This window comes from Pleurodeles waltl, chromosome 1_2 (assembly GCF_031143425.1).
Source record: "Pleurodeles waltl isolate 20211129_DDA chromosome 1_2, aPleWal1.hap1.20221129, whole genome shotgun sequence".
NCBI lineage: Eukaryota > Metazoa > Chordata > Amphibia > Caudata > Salamandridae > Pleurodeles > Pleurodeles waltl.
The window spans coordinates 1,220,541,134-1,220,563,368 of record NC_090437.1 but is presented as its reverse complement, the minus strand read 5'-3'; the positions used below and the strand labels follow the sequence as shown (position 1 = coordinate 1,220,563,368).

The following is a 22,235-nucleotide window of genomic DNA, read 5'->3' as shown; positions in this document are numbered from 1 at the left end:
GCTGTGACGCTTATCATTAAGGAACTGTACTTCAATGTTTCTCTGCCTATGCCAGTTATTTTCGGTAAGCAGACTCGTACCCTGCTTAACCAACTCTCTTCAGCCCTCACACCGGCGGTGCACTCCCTAACGTCAGCATCAGAAGCTTAGTGTGGAACGCACTTCTACCGTACTTTTCTACTCTCTATTGTTCCCGGTATTGTGACCCCGCCCCTTAACGATCCATTCACCAATGGGAGATAGAAGGTATCCAAACCGGTCCGTTCGGTAGGCTTAGAGTGGGAAAGAGAGGCGGATGCTACACAGAGTGAAGTGCGCAGGTGCCTTTTCTGTTCAAACGTGCCCGTCACGTGACGTGCGAGGCATCGTCGGGACGTTTCCTGTGTTGGAGACTAGCCACAGCCGGGCTTCTGTTCCCATTCCAAGATGGCGGTTCAGGAATCAGCTGCTCAGCTTTCAATGGCTCTGAAGGTGCAGGAGTACCCTACTCTTAAGGTGTGTCATGTGTGCTCTCCCCTGCGGGTCTAAGGCCCCCTTCCGCATAGTTCTCCTCTTAGTACTGGGCATGGACGCACCACCGACACAAGTCGGTAAACGACATCATTTTCTGTTGAAACTGTTTCCAAATGAGGGGTTCATGGTTGGTAACAAAATGCCTTCATTTGATACTTTGCACTTCGTCCATGGGGGAGCCGAAAATTAGAAATGGTGACTGTTCACCGTTCATAGCCGATAGGTAGTTCACTCCGGCATCGTATGGCGATCGTAATTCCATCACATTCTTCGGTGTCGCCCATACACCCCCGTCAGATGATGGTCTATCCAGCTCTGACAGAGGCTGTCTTCTTTCTGTGACTGTATGGGTAGCTGTCAGTTTGTGTGTCTGTCATTTTTAAGCAAATAGCGGCTTCACACGCAGTAATGCAGGCTTTAACAGTAAACAAGGGCAACAGTGGCGTGGCTTGTCTCTCGGTGACAATCCAAACGTGTTTTGTGGGATTGGATTTTAGGCCTTTAGACTGCGACGCCGTCTTGGTTTTAATTCTGGGGTGTTGCACTAATTCTGGGGTGCTGCAGCCTATCTGGCTATGAAATTGTCTCATTCGCCCGTGCCCACAATCTCAGTGACAAGAATTGTTATCAACCCATTGAATTGTTTTTATTTTTATTTTCGGATTGCGTGGATGACACTCCTTTCTGGTTGCATGGCTTAGTTTTTGGTGGCTAATCTGGATATTTCGCAATGAAAGGGTACATCTGCTGCAACTGGAGTTGAGTATACCCGAAGATTACATGCCGATCTGTCCAATGGATACCTTGTCACTGAGCTATTGGTTTGTATGTTTCTTGGGAGCGGTGTTGCCTCTGTGACCTCGATTGCAGGCCTACAGACTTTAACCCTGAATAGCACATGTTCTCTTGTTGCTGTACCTTATTAGGTCTCGCCTTCAGTCGTTGCTTGTTGGAAAAAAAAAAACGGTCTTGCATACAGTGCAATGCCTAGAGCGGGTTTTGGGTCAACCCTTTGCTTATTATTTGTCGTCGTTTTTATCACTCCTGATTAGCTTCACCTTCGATGGCTTTCCTTCCTCTTTTTGTGTTTGCCTCTCCCCTGGAACATATCTTTTCTATCATCCTTTTAAGTGGGTGACTTGTATCCAGCCACAGCTCACACCAGGGAACTACTATTTTCTTTTTCTCTGAACACTCTGTGGGAGTGCATATGTTCTTTCTGTCTACACCAAGTGCTGCATCCTTCCTCGCATCCATGCACTCGTTGTATTACTCGCTATCCCTCACAGCTTATCTCTAAAAGCATAATTACACTTTTGTTTGTAATGTTTCACTAAAGAGTAGACTTTATTAGCTTGGCTTTCTTTATTTCTTCTGTTTTCACATGTTACATGAGAGCCCAAACCTGGGCACAAACAGGCAGCATTAATGGAGCCAGAGGCTTGGCATGCTGCTCCACTCAAGCAGCCGCCTTTTTAAGCAGAAGGTGTACTTAGTATGATTGGGATGAAGTATCTTGTCTTGTAGGCCTATAAATATTCCCCCCCGGGATACTGCCAAATATCTGAAGCATTTGTTCCATTTCTGAGTCATGTGGAGAGTACATGGCAAGTGTTTTGCTTTCAACTTTGACAGTTCCTCAGAATATTATGTTCTTTTTACTACGTGCGACTCATCCCCTGTGTTATTTTTAAGCTGGCCCACGTGCAACAGTCTTTTAAAATTCTGTTCAGAGTTTCCTGCATGAAACTGGAAAAATAAACAATGCTAAATATAACAATTTAATATATTGAATTCAGTGGTCAGTTTCAAGATGTTAAGCTGTTTGCTTTTTCTCCTGTATTTTCAAATGTTTGTTTTCTTCTGCTTTATTTTAATAGTGCTTTTCAAACACTTACATTGTCATGCAAGAAAGGGAATACATGAACCTTAATCAATTAATGCTTGATGTTAAACGACCCAGGACTGATGGTGTACTGCGTGGGAAAGTAAAAGACCCCAATGACTAGAAGGCCATTTATTATATAACAGAATTAAATAACCCACATAGAGAAAATTAGCTCATTAATTTGTGATGGAGAGCTGCCAAACGGTCTGGCTGTTTACATATGACGTGTTCATGGGAAACTTTTCTATAGCTTTTAGTAATTCACCTACCGTGGGTACTGTAGCTCCAAAGCCACAGGGACTGATTTTGGCAATCATCAAGCAAGTGGCTAGCCATCTATGCTAGTGTGGTGTGCCCCCTTCTATATTGGTAATATCACGTAGCATAGCCTGCCTACAAGAGGGTAGAAAATCTGCTATAAGCTGTTAAGGTCCATATCTCTGACCAGTAATTTCCCTATTTAGCACATTCTCATAGTATGAGTAAGAGTCCACAGTCTGTTGCCCTGGTATCCGGCGTGAGGCATTTTGATATAGTTCTGCTTTCTTGAACCTGAATAGGTCTGGTACCAATTGTACAGTACTTTAAAATATATGAATTTGAGTCGGGATTCCATTTAGCGATTGTGCAAGCAACCAAGAGGACCATTCAACCTTCGAGTATTCATGCACTAGAAGCTCTTGCCAGTGCTTCCATGTCTCAGTTTCTGTTTTATTTCAGAAAAGATCAGTTATTAAAATGTTGGAAAAGTCCTTTTAATACTCCTTTTTCTACTCCCCACTTGATGTAGGTGTAGATAGGCGAGGAGGTAATTAAAGAGGTAGTCCAGTCTGGTTTTTACAGAATATCAACTGTTTATAATAAAAGACCCAAGAGTGTGACGTGATATTTTAAGCGTGGTTCTGCAAAAGTTTCCACAACGCCTCTCTAAGGTGAAGACCACTCTAACTCGTGGAATAGGACTTTGCCAATTTGTAGATTCACTTTATGCCTAAATGGGGCATCTGTGTGTAAAAAATCAACTTATTTTCCAAGGACTCTATAATCGCTACTGTAGTTAGGTGTGTTTACTTACCCATTGAGCAGTTTTTTCTTTCAGTAAAGGATTTACGCACCCACAAGGTTGCCATTGTACTCCCTCTGATGCCTGGCCCAAAGTGGGAGAGCAGGGTGAAGTGGTGATAAATACATTAATTAGGTTGGAAAGTTCCAGGCTGGGTCACTGCAGGTCCTCTGACATGGAGGCTGTGAATAATTTGGCCTGCGTGTGGTATTCTTTCTGCCCATTTGAAGGACTTTCCAGAGTTTTTCATCTCCTTACAGCAGATATTGGAATATGGAGTGGCAATCTTCACAAAAGATCTTTTATATTGGGATGGAATAACCATCTTTACTTCTTTGACCCTTCCCGGAATTAAGGGCTCATTATCAATTAGACATTCCTAGTTTTAGCTAAGATTGACCGGCACCATTGTTTCAAGACTTCTGTTTACTAAAACCCTCCAAGTACTTTCTTTCTTGGCACCCCTTTAAGTCTCTGTTGTTTTCTAGTTCCCCATTTAGACACAATAAGCACATCTTGATAGTAGAAAGTTCTTATTCTTAAAAATAAATGCTGCAAATAGACACTACAATACAATATAGCCTCACTGATGTATATAAAGCATCAGATTACTGAAGGATCTCATCCAAAGCATGTATGCTGAAACCTTCTACTCTCCCCAAGCTCAAACAACACGCATATCAAAAATCCACATCACAATCCAGCATCAGATTCAGTATGGAAACATACTCTGAGCCAATTGAACATTATTTTACCTTCACAATTATTACAGAGCCATCAGATTGACAGGATAGCTACCAAAGCCCTACTTGTCAACGATCCTGAGACATTGTTACCATGTTCCTTACTTTGAATGGTCTCTGTACCTTCTTCAACTTCTCATTGCAGGTAGAGTGAGTCCAGGAATAATTGCAACACACACGTCAAGCCAGCAACTCAGTTGAAAATGCCAGTTGTAAGCCCATCTCCAGGATCTCTTGCCTGTTAAAACATCTTGGCTATCTTGTTCTAAATTAACTCACATGCTTGAATAACCCACATTCCTCGACTTAGCACACTTTTTATTCTGCCTAATTGGGGGAACTAAATCTACACGCATCTTGGAGTAGTTATTCGTAACACCATACCATAATAAATAAAAAGAAATGAATTCCCATCTCCATAGACCTTTGTGCACCCTTTTCTCCAGGCGGCAGCACTGATGGATTCAGGCATTAGCATCCATGAAGACTTGTCCTTCCTAATGACAGGCCACAGATCAGTCCACGTGGTGCCATACCACTTTAAAGGCAGCCCAGTAATACATAGAATTCACTTGAGGCTTTATCATATCTCTACTAATCAGCATGTGCTTGACTTTTTCAGTGTCACTTGCTTCACTACCCAATGGCCGGCCTTATTAGGTCAGTGATATTGCAATGAACCTTTCTAAACATTGGACATGGGAGAGGGGTGGGGCGATGGGAGAAAGTAAACTTTCAAAATTAGAGGGCTGAAAAGAAAGCGCTGCTCCTAAATATAGACTTGAGGCCAGTGAATCTTGAGAAATGTGTAGTCTGGTATTAGGGAAGAGATGGAAAAAGGCGAGGGTTGTCAGGGACCAGGAATTCACACTGACACAGGAAGACTATGATACACTGTGATTTTGGCTCTGGAAAGTACCCAATTGTAGAACTCGGTTTTGAAAGCCTTGACCGCAGTTGAAGCAGCACAAGTAATGGAGAGATTGGTGTCAATGTCTAGTTTATTTATGATCTAGTAATATCATAATCTATTTGCCTGCTGGTTTTTCACTGTTAACGCTGGTAAGAGTTCATACATCTTTTATACATGTCTGCACCAGTTCAGATTTAGATCTTATTATGCCCTTTCGCTGTTAATTGGGAAAAGGGTGTTTGTTATGTGCTGGAGGATCAACAGAACATCTCTAGATCCTGAGGTACTCACAGGTTAAACGTGTTGCATATAATTTCCTCATACTACTAATGACTGTAGATGTGGAACTTGTGTTTTTGAGCCAAAGATGAAAGTAACCATGTATTACAACTTAAGTGGCACACCAGTACTGCAGGGTTAGCCTATTTTTTTTGTTTTATTTTCCCTCTTTTTTCGCCTAGGGACCTTTAGCTGGTTATTTTCAGTTTTATTACCATTCATTGTAATATTTGTATTTCCACTTTTACCAATGTTCAGGATGTTTTCTAACTTTTAAATTCTCTGCAGGAATTTGCAGATTCCCCCATAGTGATTTATTTGAGAAAAATATTCGATGCACTTGATGTTGGTAATTATTCTCCTAAATGCATGGTGGCATTATTGAAACACAGCATCTGGTGGAACGGTTAAAATAGTTTAAAAACCTCCAGTAATTGGTGAATGTGTTTGTTTGGTTTTGAATTTATGATTTATGGCAGGTTTTGAAAAATTACATTCTGATGAAAAGAACATGAAAAAGGTTGTGAGTCAGTGTGAAGAAAACGTCATATATTGCCAGAGCTACTGATAAACTTGAAAAGGGTGTCCTAGAGCTAATTTGACAGAGAAAGCCTGATGTGAATGCTGTTCTAGAGAATAGCTGTGTACAGCTAAAAATAGGTAAAGGGAATAAATGATCCAGGTTGAGAAAGACTAAGGTAGAGAGTGAAAAAGAACACTTTTTATAGGTGTGTTATTGAGTTGCCTTTGGCAGTTCTGACACAGGGAGAGGTGGTTGACCATCGACAGTGTTTTAGTAAGGGTTTTTGTGAAAAGAAGGAAAGAAAAACATGTAATGTGGTTTGCATGGAGGAATCTAAGGATACTATCCTGAGTGGGCTTCCTCGTTGTGAGGATAACAAGAGGCTTCTGTAGTGTTGTAAGTATAAATGGAAACATTTTGGTGGTAGAAACATTGTGGCACGGTTTGGGGGTACTGAAGACCCATTGGGTAACTTCCAAGGAAGAGAATTATAAAGTTCCTGAAGACTGTTATATCTTTAGTGCCATCAACCGGAGAACAGTATTCTTTTTTTGTAGCTGTGGAATGTTATTTTAAATAGGTGTAGAGTTTAATTGGCAAAACCAAGCTACTGAAGCAGTTTTGAAAAAGATGACTGAAAGTGAATAGAAGTTATGTGTCATTTGAAACTCCATGCTGCATTATTATTTATTAAATCTGGTGCAAGGAGCTGGGTCAGGCACAACTTACTATGGAACAAGGGTGGAGATGTTGTGCCTATCATTAACTTAATCTTATTATTTTATATATGACAAACAATGCACATTATCCCCATTCTTAAACTTTTTCCAATACAAGGGCTCCATGAGTCATTTGCAACTTTCCACTGGTGGAATTTGCTGCAAGAGGTCACGCTGGGCATTAAGTCAACTCTTATTCCCGGCCTTAGATGGGATCACGTGTGCAGTTCTTCTTTTTTCCATTTCTAGATTTTACCTCTTAATGAGCCAGTTGTACAAGTGGCTTGAAGCATGTGTTGTATTTTAAAATGTATGTTTTTATTGGATAGGTACATTTTCTAAATAGAATTATCAGCTTTTCAGCTCATTCATAGAACTAAGTGTTCTTCATTAGTTTGTAGCTCCTGTCTTAAGCATTTTATCTGGCTTGTTTGCACTATTATGGGTATTTGGAAGTACTTGAACTTTATCAAGTTTCTATTTGGATCGTAATCTAAGAATTGTCATTCAACTTGCGAGACGCATATGGCAGGCCTAGTAACTTTATCGAAGCAATATATTCTTATGGCATTGTACTAATTTGTACAGGTTGCCTTCATGTCTTTTTATAATAATTAAAGGTTGTGTAATGTATGGTGAACATCTGTAAGCTGAAACATTAAAGTGAATCGTGGTCAAATTAGATTTTTGATAACCGTAGTGGAAAAGTAACTTTATAAAAATGTATTTTGTTATACCTGAGCCAAAGTTAGCTTAGAACATGTGTTGCCACTCATCTCACCCTTGCCAACAGCTCCTGAAGGGCCTTGTACACCAGGCAGAGTGATTTGAATAGTATTTTCCAGTGCAGCAGAAGCCAGATGTTACTTATGTTTGGCTTCTGTAACATGGCCGAACCTGCGCAGTCCACAGGCAGACTAACAGCTGTATGAGTTGCTATTGATTCAGTAGCTTAGATAGTCCATCCATGTAGCAGGCTCTGGCATAGTCAATCCTTGAAAGCCTTGATGCAGCTTCTGTGGGCCTATGTTTAAATGAAATAATCTACAAACCTTTCCCCAAACATTTGAGTTGATAGGAGCATGAAAGAGGCACCTGGACACCTATTCTACCGTTGGCTTGTGACTTCCAGTTCCTGCTTGTTCAGGCTTATCCAGTGACACTGCAGCTGCACTGGTTTTCCCAGCGGGGTTTTTCCTACTGACTTTTCCCAGTCACCATTCTTCCCACCAACTGAAGCCCTGCCCACCCCAGGACCTTCTTAAAGCAGGCCCTAGTGCGGCCGTGCCAAAGGCAAGCCTGTCTGCCTCTGGAGTGCGCCGAACGACACTACAGCTGGTACTCCCTCCACCTCAAGGTACATTATCGGCTAGCTCTACACCCTGAACCCCAGATGCCCCAACAAACACTGCCACCATACTGACCCATGCTCCTCGTTAGGACCTTTCACGTGCACCCACAGCCACTTCACCTGCCACAGTGTGTGCACCAGCCTACCGACCAGCTCCACCATAAACACACCACAGACATCCCCTGAACAAAAACACCAACTCACGTGCACCCTTTCTTAACACAAGCTCCCTCTGCAAGCATTCCACCAAATCATAGGACCTCATCTCCATCCTTGTACCTGACATAGTCTTCCTCGCCGAGACGTGCCTTAACCCCACATCTGCCCCAGACGTTGCCACAGCGATCCCTGACAGATGGCAAATCATCACCAGGACCCCACCAACAAGCCGGGAGGAGGAACAGCCATCCTCCACAAAGAGACCATACAGTGCACCACCACCGACAACACCACTACCCTCATGGAGCATCTCAAGTTCAACCTCCGCATGGACAAAAAAACAACCATCAGAGGCACCCTCCCATACCGACCCCCAGGCCCATGCTCCAGCTTCTGCTACACCATCACATACTTCAGTGCTCCCCTAGCCTTAGACTCCATGAACTACATCTTCCTCTGTGACCTAAATTTCCACATCATCCCCAACAACAACAGCACTGCACACCTCCTTGACAGTATGAGCAGCCTCAGATTGACCCAGATCGTCCACAACCCTACACACACACACTGCAGGACACACGCTGGACCCCATTTTCACCTCCAGCAACCTCATCAAATACTGCCATGTCACAGAACCCACATGGACTGATCACTCCATCGTCCACTTCAGCATCTCCATCCCCCCACCTCCATCCCAAGATGACCAGAGCCTCCACTGGAGGTAGAGTAAAATCTCAGAGACCAGCTGGGCAGATGTCCTCAGCACCTCCAACCCCGCTTCCGCCACCATCCTCAAACAGGGAGTGAAAAACCTCAATGCCTAGATCACCAATTGGCCTGACAGAATCCTTCCCATCAAGAGCAACAACCAGAGAAAATCCTCCAAAAAGATCTGCTGGTACACCCAAGAACTCAGAAAAGCAAAATGGGACAACAAACAGCTGGAGAGGAGAGGACGCAGCAGCAGGGATGCCTACGACAGAGCAGCCTTCATGACTGCCCTCAACCTCTACCACCACCTGCTGACGGCAACAAAGAAGCCAGCCCTTGCGGCACACATCAAAAACAGCGGCAACAACACCAAGGAACTTTTCAACATTGTTAAGGAATGCTCCAACCCTGCTGCCAGCGAAAACATCACACCCTCACAGGAGCTGTGCGACAACCTTGCCAACTTCTTCCACAAGATCGTAACCATATACAGAAACTTCGAACCCCCAATCCGCACCTACGAACTTCTTAGTAGATACGCCACCACCATAATCGACAGGAACCACACACTGACCACTGCGAACATCCTCTCCACCCAGGACATTACCTCCACCATGAAATCCATCACTCTAGAGCTCCCACAGACCCATGCACGTGTCAGTCACCAGATCCTCGGGGTCGGTGCACGTTCCCAACACTTCCACCACAAGACAGCTCCAATACTCTGATTAGATTTATCACAGAGTCTAAGAGAGTCCAAGTGGGGAAAAGGGGATTAGGACGGGAACAGCTGGGAAGGAGACCTGTAGGAAGCAAAAGGTTAAAACACAACATCAAAATTACATCTCATGAAATCAGTACCATGCTACAACTCTAAGCTTAGTCTTTTCCGAAAAACATGAACAACCCTAGAATAATCCTAAAACTGACTAGGCTTTAGATGACCGAATACCTGAGGAGGAAACAGGAAAAGTTAAATAGGACTTTCAGATTCAAGTACTTTCTTTAGCATGAGAATCAGGAAACACTCTGAGCAATTTCTAAACAACCATATGAATCTCCTTTTAGGAATACATATCCAGAACACACAGCATTAGATCTAGAACTCTGGTATTGTTGTGTTCATCTAAAAAAAATACATTGGGAAGTAAATTGCGCACATTGCAGATTTTTATATGAGTATTAAACACCATAAAGGTTTGTGCACCATGAAATCACACAACGTAGATTCAAGGAATAAATCACGCGACGTGTCAACTTGAAATGCTACCAAGAAAATGTCTTAGAAGGGTAGCGCACAGTAACTACATTATTTATACACAAGGAAAGAATTGCGCGTCTTGCCGATTCAAATGCCACCATACAAAAGCCAAGAAATGGTAGCGCACAATGAATAACATGAAAAAACACTCCAGGAAAGAATCGCGCGTGTTGCCGATTCGAATGCCACCATGTAAATGCCAGAAAATGGTAGCGCACAATGAACAGCATGAATTACACACGAGAAGTGAATCGCGCGTTTCGTCGATTCGAATGCTACCATGTAAATGTCAAGAAAAGGTAGCGCGCAATGAACAACAAAGTTAAATGCTCATGAAACGAGTTGCACGTCTTGCCAACTCGTAAAACATCATGTAAATGTCAAGAAATATCAGCGCGCAATGAACAATAATGTAATAACTAAGTCAAATCTTTATGGAATAAATTGCGCGTCCTCCCTATTTGCAAACCACCATACAAATGTCAAAAAATGGCAGCGCACAAGTAATCCGTTATTCATTTAAGAATTAAAATCAAGAATATGAAGATTCTCAATTACGTTGTTGGGAAATGTCCAAACACCATCTTACCGCCTGGAAACAGTGATCACCAATGAGAGATGAGTGCAGAAGACTGGAAAATCCAAATAGGCCGCCGGGACAGGAGCTCAGGAAGAAGCTGCTGCTCTGCACCGGGACCTCTGAATAGTGAGCACTGGAAGTTGGGCTGACTCTGTTTTATAGAGTCTTTGGCCCAGCCTAGAACCACGCCCAGGCATGTTGCAGGGAAAGTCTCCAGAAGGCCCTGGAAAGGGACCACACCCTAACACACTCTGAATGTCTGCAGCAATACATTGTAAATGTACAGTATTTATAAGCACCTTAAAAATGAATCTTTTGGATGGAATTCTGCAATGCAAAAGGTTAAACAATAACATATCATCACAATGCATAAATTAGTTTATCTTGCGAGTGTTGGGTTTTTGCATTCTAGATGCCCGTAGAGCGCGCACTGTCCTGGTGTTGACAGCGCGCACCACATCTTCAAATTTGGAAACTAAAGGATCGGACAGGAACCTGCCACCTGCTCAACACCTTTATCACCACTGCAACATTTCCTGACGCCTGGAAACACGCCAAAGTCAGACCACTACTCAAAAAACCCTCCACCGATCCCATTGAGCCCAAAAACTACTGGCCAATATCCCTGCTCCCGTTTCCAGCGAAGGTACTGGAAAAGATGATCAAGAAGCAACGCATGACATTCCTGGAGCAGAATCAGCTACTCAACGCCTCCCAATCTGGCTTGCTCAGCAATCACAGCACCGAAACTACCCTGATTACGGACACGAATGACATTGAAACCCTCCTCGATCTTTCAGCTGCCTTCAACACCGTATCCCACCACATGCTGATCAAAAGACTCCACCACATTGGTATCCAAGGGGATTTGCTCAGACGGATCACCTCCTTCCTCACCAGAAAAGTTAAGAGGATCCACGTCCCACCTTTCAACTCTGAACCCAAGGAGATCACCTGTTGTGTCCACCAGGGCTCATCCCTCAGCCCAAGGCTTTTCAACGCATATATAACTGTGCTAGCCAACATAGTCAGATCCCAGGGTTTCAACATAATTACCTATACAGATGACACCCTAACTCACCCTCTCACTCACCAACAACCCCTCCACCACCAGAACCAACTTTCATAGATGCATGACAAACGTCACTGACTGGATTAAGAACAACTGCCTGCAGCTGAACACAGACAAGATGGAAATACTGATCTTTGGCAATAGCAGCAACACATGGAACGACTCCTGGTGGCCTTCAGACCTAGGATCCACACCCACTCCCTCTGACCATGCCAGACACATTGCAGTCATCATTGACAACAAGCTCACCATGAAATCACAGATCAACACTGTCTCCTCCGCTTGCTTCCTCACTTTGCGCATGCTATGTAATATCTTTAAGTGACTACCCCTACACACGAGACGCACCATGACACAGAACCTAGTGACCAGCCGACTCAACTAAGGCAACGTCCTCTATGTCTGAATTGCCACACACCTCCTACAGAGACTTCAGACCATACAGAACACAGCAGTCAGACTCGCCCTCTGCCTTCCCAGACAAACCTATATCATACCCCACCTCAGGCAACTCCACTGGTTTCCCGAACAGAAGAGATGCCAATTCGAGCTGCTGACCCATGCACACAAGGTTATACACAACTAAGGACCCACATACATTAACCACCGCCTGAACTTACACCAACGTCGAGAAGACAATGCTCTGCCTTCCATTATCTTGCCCATACTCCCTCATCTACTGAAGCAGAAGTGGAGGACACTCTTTCTCTCGCATCTTAGCAAAAACCTGGAACAGCCTCCCCATGCACCTCCAGACCATCACCTCACTTCGGGAATTCCGAATGACCCTCAAGACCTGGCTGTACGAAGAAGCCTACAGGACCTGTAAGATCCTGGATACGTTACCGGGTGATTAGCCGCGCTTTATAAATCCTGATAGATTGATTGAAAGATACCACAATTGACCTACACTTCTAAAGATGGATCTTTGGTCAGGGAAAACCCAGACTCTTGATTATAATTAGGGTTTTATGGGCTGGGCTAAAACTAGAGATCAGCAGTCCAAGGAGGGGGATACTGATTAACACACAAGAAATACAGTTTTCTCTGAGTTCATTTTAAGGGTATTATAACTCATCCATGACTGAATGGCAGAAAGGCAGGGCCTAATGGAGTGCTGAAGTTCTTTGACGGGGTGATTAAAGCTTTACAACAGCTGTGTGTCGCCTGCATACGACCCTTGCAGATACTTTTTAGAGAACCGTAAGTGTATTCAAATGTCTCCTGGGTGCAAATAGTAAGGTGCTGCTGGGGTGGCGTGTCTTTGCTAATTATATGACTTTGGTGCTGAGGTGTGTGCTTAAGACTATCACAAAATCTGTCTAATTTGTTATCTGTTGAAATTAGATTTTTGTGGATATACACTGCCTCTTCAGGTCACTATGGTTGACTTCTGGTTGTGCAAACTAACATTCAATATTATACTCTTTAACATCTTCTGGCTATATTAGTTAACTATAAATTATGAAACATCATGATGAAGAATGCAGCTTCCTGTATACCTTTTGTACTTACAATAGGTGTATGAATCATATAGCAGAATGTAGGATGAGTTAGTTTGCTTAACAATTCTTGTTCAGTGTAATCACATTCACTATTCAAATGAAATTGAAATTGTACATTAACAGAAGTGTATACTTCCAGTGTAAAGCGCGTTGCTTTTTGCCCGTATTCTTCAGTTCTAACTAAGAAGAGGACTCTGAGAAACCTGTCACATCCTGGTGTGTGACACATATATTGTTTGGGGTCAAGGACAACAAGTGTTGGTGTTTTTGTCCTTTTGACAAGTAGGTCCAATCCCCTGAAACACGGTCCCTTTGGCTGCCATTTAACTATGACATTATGGATCTGTGACAGAGCATTGCTTGCAGTTAAGGTAAGATTTGTATATAAATGTTCATGCTGTTCAAACTTGTATTTATGGTTCATTAATGCAGAGCCTTTATTGTTAGGGTGAGCCCTCTAAGGAAATCATAAGCTCAGATTGCGCTGCTGACTAATGTCCCACTTTAAAAATGTGTACACGCGTTTGCAAAGTTTTAGCAATATGAGGCTACGTGTAATGGTCCCAGAATGCTCTCTGATCAGATGCAAATATTTGCAGAAGCTTGAAAAAAATATTGATGAGTCTTTGCTTTCAAATTAAATGTTCACCAGAAAATGCAACTAGGAAAAAAATGTTTTGCTAAACTACTGAGAAATTTTAGGTACCATTTCTTCAAAGCATCATCTACAGAAACATGTTACTAAAAATATTAATAATAGGAAATCAGTGCAACAAGTTTAAACAAGATTATGGGAAACACGAAAATAAACAAGCATTGGCAAATCTAATAGGTCTGACATTGGTGGACAGTCTTTTGGTTTTGTCAATGCGTGTCTTGTTTTGACATGGCTTTTGTTAAACCTTTTTGTTGTGGGAGCTGCTGGCCCATCACTATTGTAACAAACATTGGAAAAAAGCAAAACATATTTGTTGGTCTCAAAAAGCACAGGTTGCCATAGTAGTTCCTGGCACTGAACAAAACTACTTTGTGTGCTGATATGCTCCTAGTGAATGGGCAGATTGCGATCATTCACAGTAAAGCCAGCTGGTAGGTGGATATAGAGAGAAATAAAGAGAGAGAGAGAGAATTTTAATGCAAGCAAAATGTCTTGGTTAACACTAGACCTAACTAAGGGAATGATTCTTACAGAAAGTCACAAAAGTGCACCCATGGTATATGTCTTTGCATTTGTGTAGATTTACGTATTTCATGAATTTACAAGAATTTACATAAGTAGACTAGGATATTGTACTTTAAAATTTTTTTTGTGAACTGTGTTTTATCAAGAGCAAATGTGCATGTGTAGATTTGCTCATGTGCAAATCTGTTGAGCGTTTACAAGTTCACTTTCCCTCCAATCACTTTTTTCCCCAACTGTGAAAAACGTTTTATTTCTGGCCATGTTAGGAGTAAATTCCCAGCCTTTCAGTATGTGAAAAGATTAGAGAAGATCTGGTAAAAACCCCAAAAACATGCAAGTTAGTAGGTTTGCACAGACTCCCAGGAGCCGTGGAATTCCTGTAACCTGATTAGAGGGCAACACGTTTTGATGTTGTTTTTTGTCCTTGGCACAAGTAGGCCCAACCCCCTGCAGCACAGCCCCTTTAGCTGTCAGTTTACAGTACCACATTATGGATCAGAGAAGGGTATTGTTTGCAGTGAAGGTAATATTGGTGTACTCATATGAATGCTGTTCAAACTTATATTTATGACTCATTAATGAACAGCCTTTATTATTAGGCTGAGCGCTGAAAGGAAATGTTGTATGCTCAGACTGCCCTACTGACAGTGGTCCCAGTATAAAAATGTGTACACACGTTTGCAAAGTTTAATAATATGAAGCTATAATAATGCTCCCGGAATGCTTTCTGATTAGATGCAAATATTTGCAGAAGCTTTGGAGCAAGATTGAAGAGTCTTTGCTTTCCAATTCAATGTTAGCAAAAATGCAAAAAAGTACTGTGAAATTTTAGGTAGCATTTCTTTTAAGCATCATCTAGTAAAATGTTGTAAAGCATGCTAGTATTCCCAAAACAACATTGATAATGGAAAATTGGTGCAACCAGTATGAACAATATTATGGGGAGAAATGGATATAAACAATCGTTGGCAAAGCCAATAGTTCTGACATTGATGGTCAGCCTTTTTGTTTTGTCAATACATGCCTGGTTTTGACATGGTTTTTGTAAAACTTTGTTGCGGGAGCTGCCAGGCCTTCATCATTATAACAAACACTGGCGAAAAGTAACTATTTTTTGGTCTGAAAGAGCTCACATTGCAACAATAGTCTTTGGCACTGAACAAAATTACTTTGTCGGCCAATATGCTCTTGTGAGAGTGCAGAATGCTGTCATTCACTGTGAAGCCAGCCTATAGATAGACCGAAGTTTAATAAAAACAAAACGTTTTAGTTAACTTAAGATCTAATTTGGGGCCCAATTCTTTAAGTCACAAAAGTGCACCCGTGGTATAACCTCTTGCATTAATGCAGATGCACTGCTTTAATGAACTCCCAATTTACAGAAGTGGGCCAGAAAATCCTACTCTTTTTAGCACGAGCAAATATGCATGTGTAGATGTGCACCATGCAAAAATCTGTTGAAGGTTTGCAAGTTCACTTTCCCTCCAATCAATTTTTTCACAAAAGTGGCAGAAGTTGTATTTCTTGCCATGTCGGGAGTAAATTTCTAATCTTTATCAGTTTGGGAAAAGATTAGACAAGAGCTGGTGAAAACCCCTAAAACATGCACATTAGTAGGTTTACACAGATTGCTAAACACATTCCAACCCTGGAACTGTTGCGTAATGCTACCTCTAGCCCCAGTATGTAGATCTTTGGAAAGGTGGCAACATGCAGGAATTGCTAGAATTCAAACCTTACTACAGTATGAGCCCTGGCATAACCGGAGAGGCTATTATCAGAGCTCTTATGTAATGAGATTGCTGTCATAGTTTATTGCCGCACTACGTGGCACCAAAGGGACAAGTAGAGTTTTTTTTTTTTTTACACAGGGCCAGTAAATTTATGAAGCAACTTGTTCTGTGGAGAAGTAGATATTTTAATAAATTCCACACCCCTGGACCCCAAACTGCATTCCAACCCTAGAACTATTGCTTAATGCTGCCTCTGGCCCCAGCATGTAGATCTGCAGAAAAGTGAAAAAATGCAAGAATCCCTAAGGTGCAAACCCTACTATAGTATGAACCCTGGCATAATCAGAAAAGCTATTATCAGAGCTCTTGTATAATGATGTTACTGCCTTTGATGAAGTTGGCACGGCGTATCATAGCGGGGATCCTGGGGGCATGGGCAGGACCTCGCTAGGGTACTGGTCGTGATGGAGGACCCACCTACTTACTGATTATCAGCAGGGGCCTCATAGGACATTGCTACGAAAGGATGCAGTGTGGCACGAAGTTCCTGGAAGGCCGGAGGGAGGACAGAGAATAGAGGACAGACATTGAAGTGCCCAAAAGGAGCCGCAGGACAGACAGAGCCACCCAAGGAGCCTGTGTGGGCAACCTGAAATCACCAACGATGGCATCAGTCCATTCCGCATGGACTCTGAGAAAGACTGCGATGCAGTAATAGGTGGAGGAGCAGAATGGGGGAGTCGGCGAGCAGGACGAGGCTGCCACTACTCTTCAAGAGAATCTCTGTATCAGGCAAGTGACCAGGGAAGGGGCATTCACATTGGTTTGGTGGATGAGTGCATGGGCGTATTTGGTGGGATTATGACACACATTTTGGTGACTTGTGCATAAAACAAGGTACATTCATTGAGCACAATCTTTGGATGTCGTTGGGCACAGTTATTAATCATTGGTGTGCACAATACCTCATTTTTCCATCACTAAGGAACACGGTGGTGAAGAACCTGAATGTTATACACGCCTTCTGAACACACGCCACTGGTGTGGTGCTGAGAAAAGTCGTACCCATCTCCTTTCCCTGATTCCAAAAGACCGATGAGAGCAGGATCTCACGGCATAGGTGGAAAAGGGATCACATGCTATACCACTCACTTTGGTGATGTCGGGGACTGGTTTCAGTCAGTCTCATATGCTCATTTTTAAAGACTCCATACTTTTGTTTTTCGTGAAGGTACTGTGCAACCACTGACCGGGAACCTAAGAGGAATTCTTGGCAGGAAAGTGCATGAAGACTGCACTATCAGTGTTTTTCTATTGGCTAGCTGTCGCTCCTTGGCAGCCCATAAACCTCTGAGTGATCTCGCACCGACAGCCTTGCTTTTTACTGAGACCTGGCTTCATGAGGGGTCATCCCTGGATGTAGCCTTGGCATTACCTCAAGGCTACTTGATGAGTAGGCTAGATAGAGACGCCTCAAGAGGTGGGGAATTGCTATTATCTATAGGGAATCAGTAAAGCTCATTTCCCTGCCTCTTCAGTTACCTGGTTGTGATAGTATGTATTTTTCTATTACACTAGTTCACATTTTCAGGAGCCCTGGTGTATCGTCCTCCTGGCCCTTCATAAACTCTCCTACAATCACTCCCAGATCATATCTCTGAACTAATATGTAAAAATTTTTTTTATGGTTTTGGGTGATTTTAATATTCATGCTGAAGACTTAGAAAGTTCTGCTGCTAAAACTCTACTTACAGATATGGCCGCATTAGAGTTGGCCTAATTAGTTAGGGGCCATACACATGTTAAGGTCACACCATTGATTTAGTTTTTAGCAACATAGTTGGCTTAACCTCCATGCCTCCTCGCCCTCTGGCTTGGTCCAACCATTACCTCATTAGGCTTAACTAAGCTATTTCCACTATTGGTAGATCCTCTCAGACTATATCTTACCCTACCGGCGCTGGCATAAGCCCAAGGCTAGTGAATGGATCAATACCCTGGAAAGGCTGAAACCTTGTCCTATGGACAATGAGGCTTGCCATTTAGAGTAATTTAATGGTTGGATCTCCAAAAGCTTAGACAAAGTGCTCCCTTACTCTATCAAACCTGGGGGACGTCGTACAAAATGCGCCCCTTGGTTCTCTTCCCACCTTCACCACCTAAAAAGGGAATGTAGGCGTCTGGAAAGGAGATTGAGAAAATCGTATGAAGTTTGACTAAAGCAGGAGTATAGGAAAGCCATCAGATGTTTCCACTAGGAAATTAAATCAATTCAATCTACTATGCTACTAGAATTGTGCAGGCATCAAACTCTCCAAAAGAGATCTTCCGAATACTTAAAGAAATTTCACAGCCACACACTCACAGTGAACTTATGAATACCTCCCAAGAGCATAGTAATAACCTGGCATTGTTTTTTCAACAAAAAATATCAGATAGTTATTCAGCTTTTCCGGTAAAGTCTCCTCCGGCTTCTGATTTTATAGGTCAGCATATTTCACCTCCCACTTCATTTTTGCAATTTTCCCCCCTCTCCAAGGACCTGGTATCTAAATTACTTGTTGCTCTCAAGTCTGGCTCCCCGCTCGACCCAGCTCCCCCTTATGTGCTGGCCCTAGGTGCCTCTGTCATAATTCCAGTTCTTACCGATCTTCTGAATGCCTCACTTTCTAGGAGTTTTGTCCCGGACCAGTGGAAACGTGCCATAGTTAAACCTCTGCTGAAAAATCCTATCCTTTATGCATCTCTGCTGACTAACTACAGGCCTATTTCTTTGCTGCTTGCCCTATCTAAAATAATTGTAAAGCATGTCAATGCCCAACTCTCAAGTTTTCTTGAAGATAATAATGTCCTTCATCTCACTCAGATGGGCTTCAGACCCTGTCACAGCACAGAATCTGCTCTGATTGCAGTCATGGAAGAGGCCAAAAGGCGTCTTGATCAGGGGATTCTGATAGCTATTATTCCTCTTGACCTTAGTGCTGCCTCGACACTGGCTATCATGATACATTACTTCTCAGAATGAGGGAGGTCGGAATCTCTGGTAGTTCCTTGGGATGGCTGTCCTCTTTTTTTGGAGGGGATATCGTTTCAGGTACTGGACCAGTCTTTTCTTTCCAGTCATATTAAGAGCAGCTGTGGATTGCCACAGGGCTTGTTGCTTAGTCCGACACTATTCAACATTTATATAGCCCCTCTGGCAGAGATAGTGAAAGCCTTTGGTCTCTTGTTGATGTCTTGTGCAGATGACACCCAGCTGGTAGTTTTATTGTCTACCAACTCCAGCTCTAATTGTTCGTCACTTGCTCATTGACTGGAGGGGGTGTCTGGATGGATGTCTGAATGTAAGCTTAAGCTTAATGGAGACAAGACCAAAGTAATGATACTAGGACACAGCCCTCGATTGGGGTTTAATCCTTCAATTTTGGAATCCTTGGAAAACCTGACCCCCTCCCACCCCCCAAGGAAAACATTAAGAGCTTTAGGAGTCTGGTTGGATCTGCGGCTGTCCATGGATCATCATGTTAAGATTTCTTCCACATGTTTTGGTTTGCTTAGGCTTTTGAGGAAGGTTTTTAAAATTCTTCCATTTGTTACGAAAAGACTCATTTTAGAGGCCCTTATCATTTCCCGGTTAGATTATGGCAATACAGTGTACCTTAGCTCCCCGAAATACGTGATTAGAAAACTGCAGGTGGTGCAGAATGCCTCTGCCCGTCTTTTTTCAAATATACTGAGACATGTTTCAGTCAAATCAGCTGTTTCTTCCCTCCATTGGCTCCCAGTGGAACAACGCATAAAGTTTAAAATCTTGTGTGGGGTCCATAGGTCCTTACACAATAGAGGGCCTCCTTTGCTAAGGACATTAGCTTATTTCCATAGGCCCGTTAGACAGCTCAGGCAGCTTTATCCTCAATCCCCAGAGTAAAAACATCCAGATGGGGCGGAAGTTCCATGGCTTACCTTGGAGCCAAGTGATGGAATTCACTGCCTTCTAGCCTTCGCCTTACTAGCCATGCCCTTTCCTTTCGGTGAGCACTTAAAACCTAGCTATCTATAGTATAGCCCTCAGAGTATCTCTTAGAAGTCTGCTATCAGGGCTGGGAGGCCTTCGGGTAGCCATGCGCTTTATAAAAGTCCATAACATAACATTGATATCTCTCATAAAAATACTTTACGCAAAATCATCACTCTGGTCTGGGTTGTGCGTTGCCATCCTATTACACTGCCATAGTTTATTGCCACACTATGTGGCACCAAAGGGGTAAGTGGATTTTTCTACTGGGCAAGTAGATTTATGACGCGACCTGTCTTATGGACAGGTAGATATTTTATTGAATTCCACACTCCTGGCTTTGTTGAAGAAAAAACCTGTGCTTTGTGGCTAGACCAGGTTGGTAAGATTTAGTCAAGGGCAGTGAAATTGAAGGATGAAAGAATTTGGAATATGTATTGTCAGATAAATTCTTGTTTGTACATTTTTGTCATTTGTTGCCAAATTGTAGGCATGAATGTGTGGCCTGTATGATTGAATTTGTGTTGATGTGTGTCCATGTGTTGAAGAATGAGGTAAGTGGCATTGTGGCTGTTGAATGTGTTGATGCCTTGAGTGTATGTGTGTAATGCTATTAGCATTTTACATGTTTCTTCTAAATAAATATACATATTGCTAATTATGAAAGAAATGTTTGCATCGGTTTTTCATGCCATCAGACCTCCATCAGCCTGCAGTTCAATGGAAAGCTTTCTTGATTTCTATACTTGTGACATTACATTCTCAAGTAGAAAGGGGATGGAAAACCATTTGTTTGGGCAGGTTCAGCTCTATTATACTGTAGTTCAGGAATTAAGTGTCCCAGATAACACAAGTTTCATCCATATATACATATATATATATAGATATATATGTCAATACTGGATCAGTCACAAACGTTGATCTAGTGATGAAGTTGCTGATTTTAGAATTTGAGATGTGAGTTCTAATTATCGCTCTTGCATTTGTCTGAATATTGTGGGATTCTGGGCCTGAACTACAAATATTTTTAAAATGTAGTTCAATTGTAGATATCTGAAGTATAATGTAATTATGAGGTTCAAACACGTAAGTCACAAATTGACATGCACATGTATAGCGCTCTGTTGTTAACCCGCTGTGTTTGTTATATAAATCCCTATACATCTATACTGCGCTATGATTTGGTACACAGTTCTTCAAGAATACCACTAAACCCAAGACCCATAGGAATTCTGTTGGGTCTTCAGAAAATGAACTATTGTTCTGGGTGGCCATAAAACCTGAGCTCCCCCCCAGGAATAACTAATGATGATGATAATTATCTAATTCATTTATTCACATATGTTAGGTTGAGATGTTAAAAGATTTGCTCTTCTTCCTTTATGGATCATTATTATACAGTATAGATAACCTTAACCCTACAAATCACATGACCCACATCTGCTTGAGCCAGTGGAAGATTGATGATAATCGCCACACACCTCCCCCAATCTCATTCAGTTGCTCTTTGAATACTCCATAAATTGCAGTTATCAAATCTCAAGAACGTTAAAGAGACAAACGGCCAAGAAATTAGTGAACATTTGTGAGTGAATGCAGACATGTTTGTAGGAAGCTGTCTCGCTATATGATATATCAAAATGAGACATAGCGTGCAAAGAGTCCAGGAATTCCCTTATTAGTAGCCAGGGGCTTATTCTAGCAATCCCAAGGTGCCCTTTTAAGAGGTAGTGTAGTTGAGCAGCCTTATGCTTATCAGAGAGGAGTGTTAGACATCTGCAAATACACACACAGTAAATGAATGAGACACACCACCCAATAAGGAGATCCACACCAATTTACAAAAATAACAAGTATCTTTATATATATTTAGGCACCAGAATCAGTTCGATCAGGTAAGGTCGTTTTTCAAGAAAAATACTTTAGGTTTCAAAAGTCGACAGTGCGTTTTTAAGAAGCTTCAATGTTATCCTATGGAGGAAAAACAAGTACTGCATTCAGTTAGAGTACAGCGACTTACAGGA

General features: G+C 42.3%; 1 protein-coding gene across 2 annotated transcripts in view; it reads left to right on the top strand.

The window, feature by feature from the left end:
• Positions 1-300: 300 nt before the first annotated feature.
• The window catches only part of MAEA (macrophage erythroblast attacher, E3 ubiquitin ligase), a 228,082-nt gene continuing 206,147 nt past the window's right edge, over positions 301-22,235 (top strand). Inside the window, exon 1 of one of the 2 annotated variants that reach the window (XM_069204052.1) lies at positions 301-495. In XM_069204052.1, the coding sequence (XP_069060153.1) occupies positions 427-495 (69 nt within the window). In that variant the 5' untranslated portion in view covers positions 301-426. Of the gene's footprint in view, positions 496-550; positions 641-22,235 lie in introns of those variants that run through there. The other variant, XM_069204043.1, reaches the window with a different exon arrangement.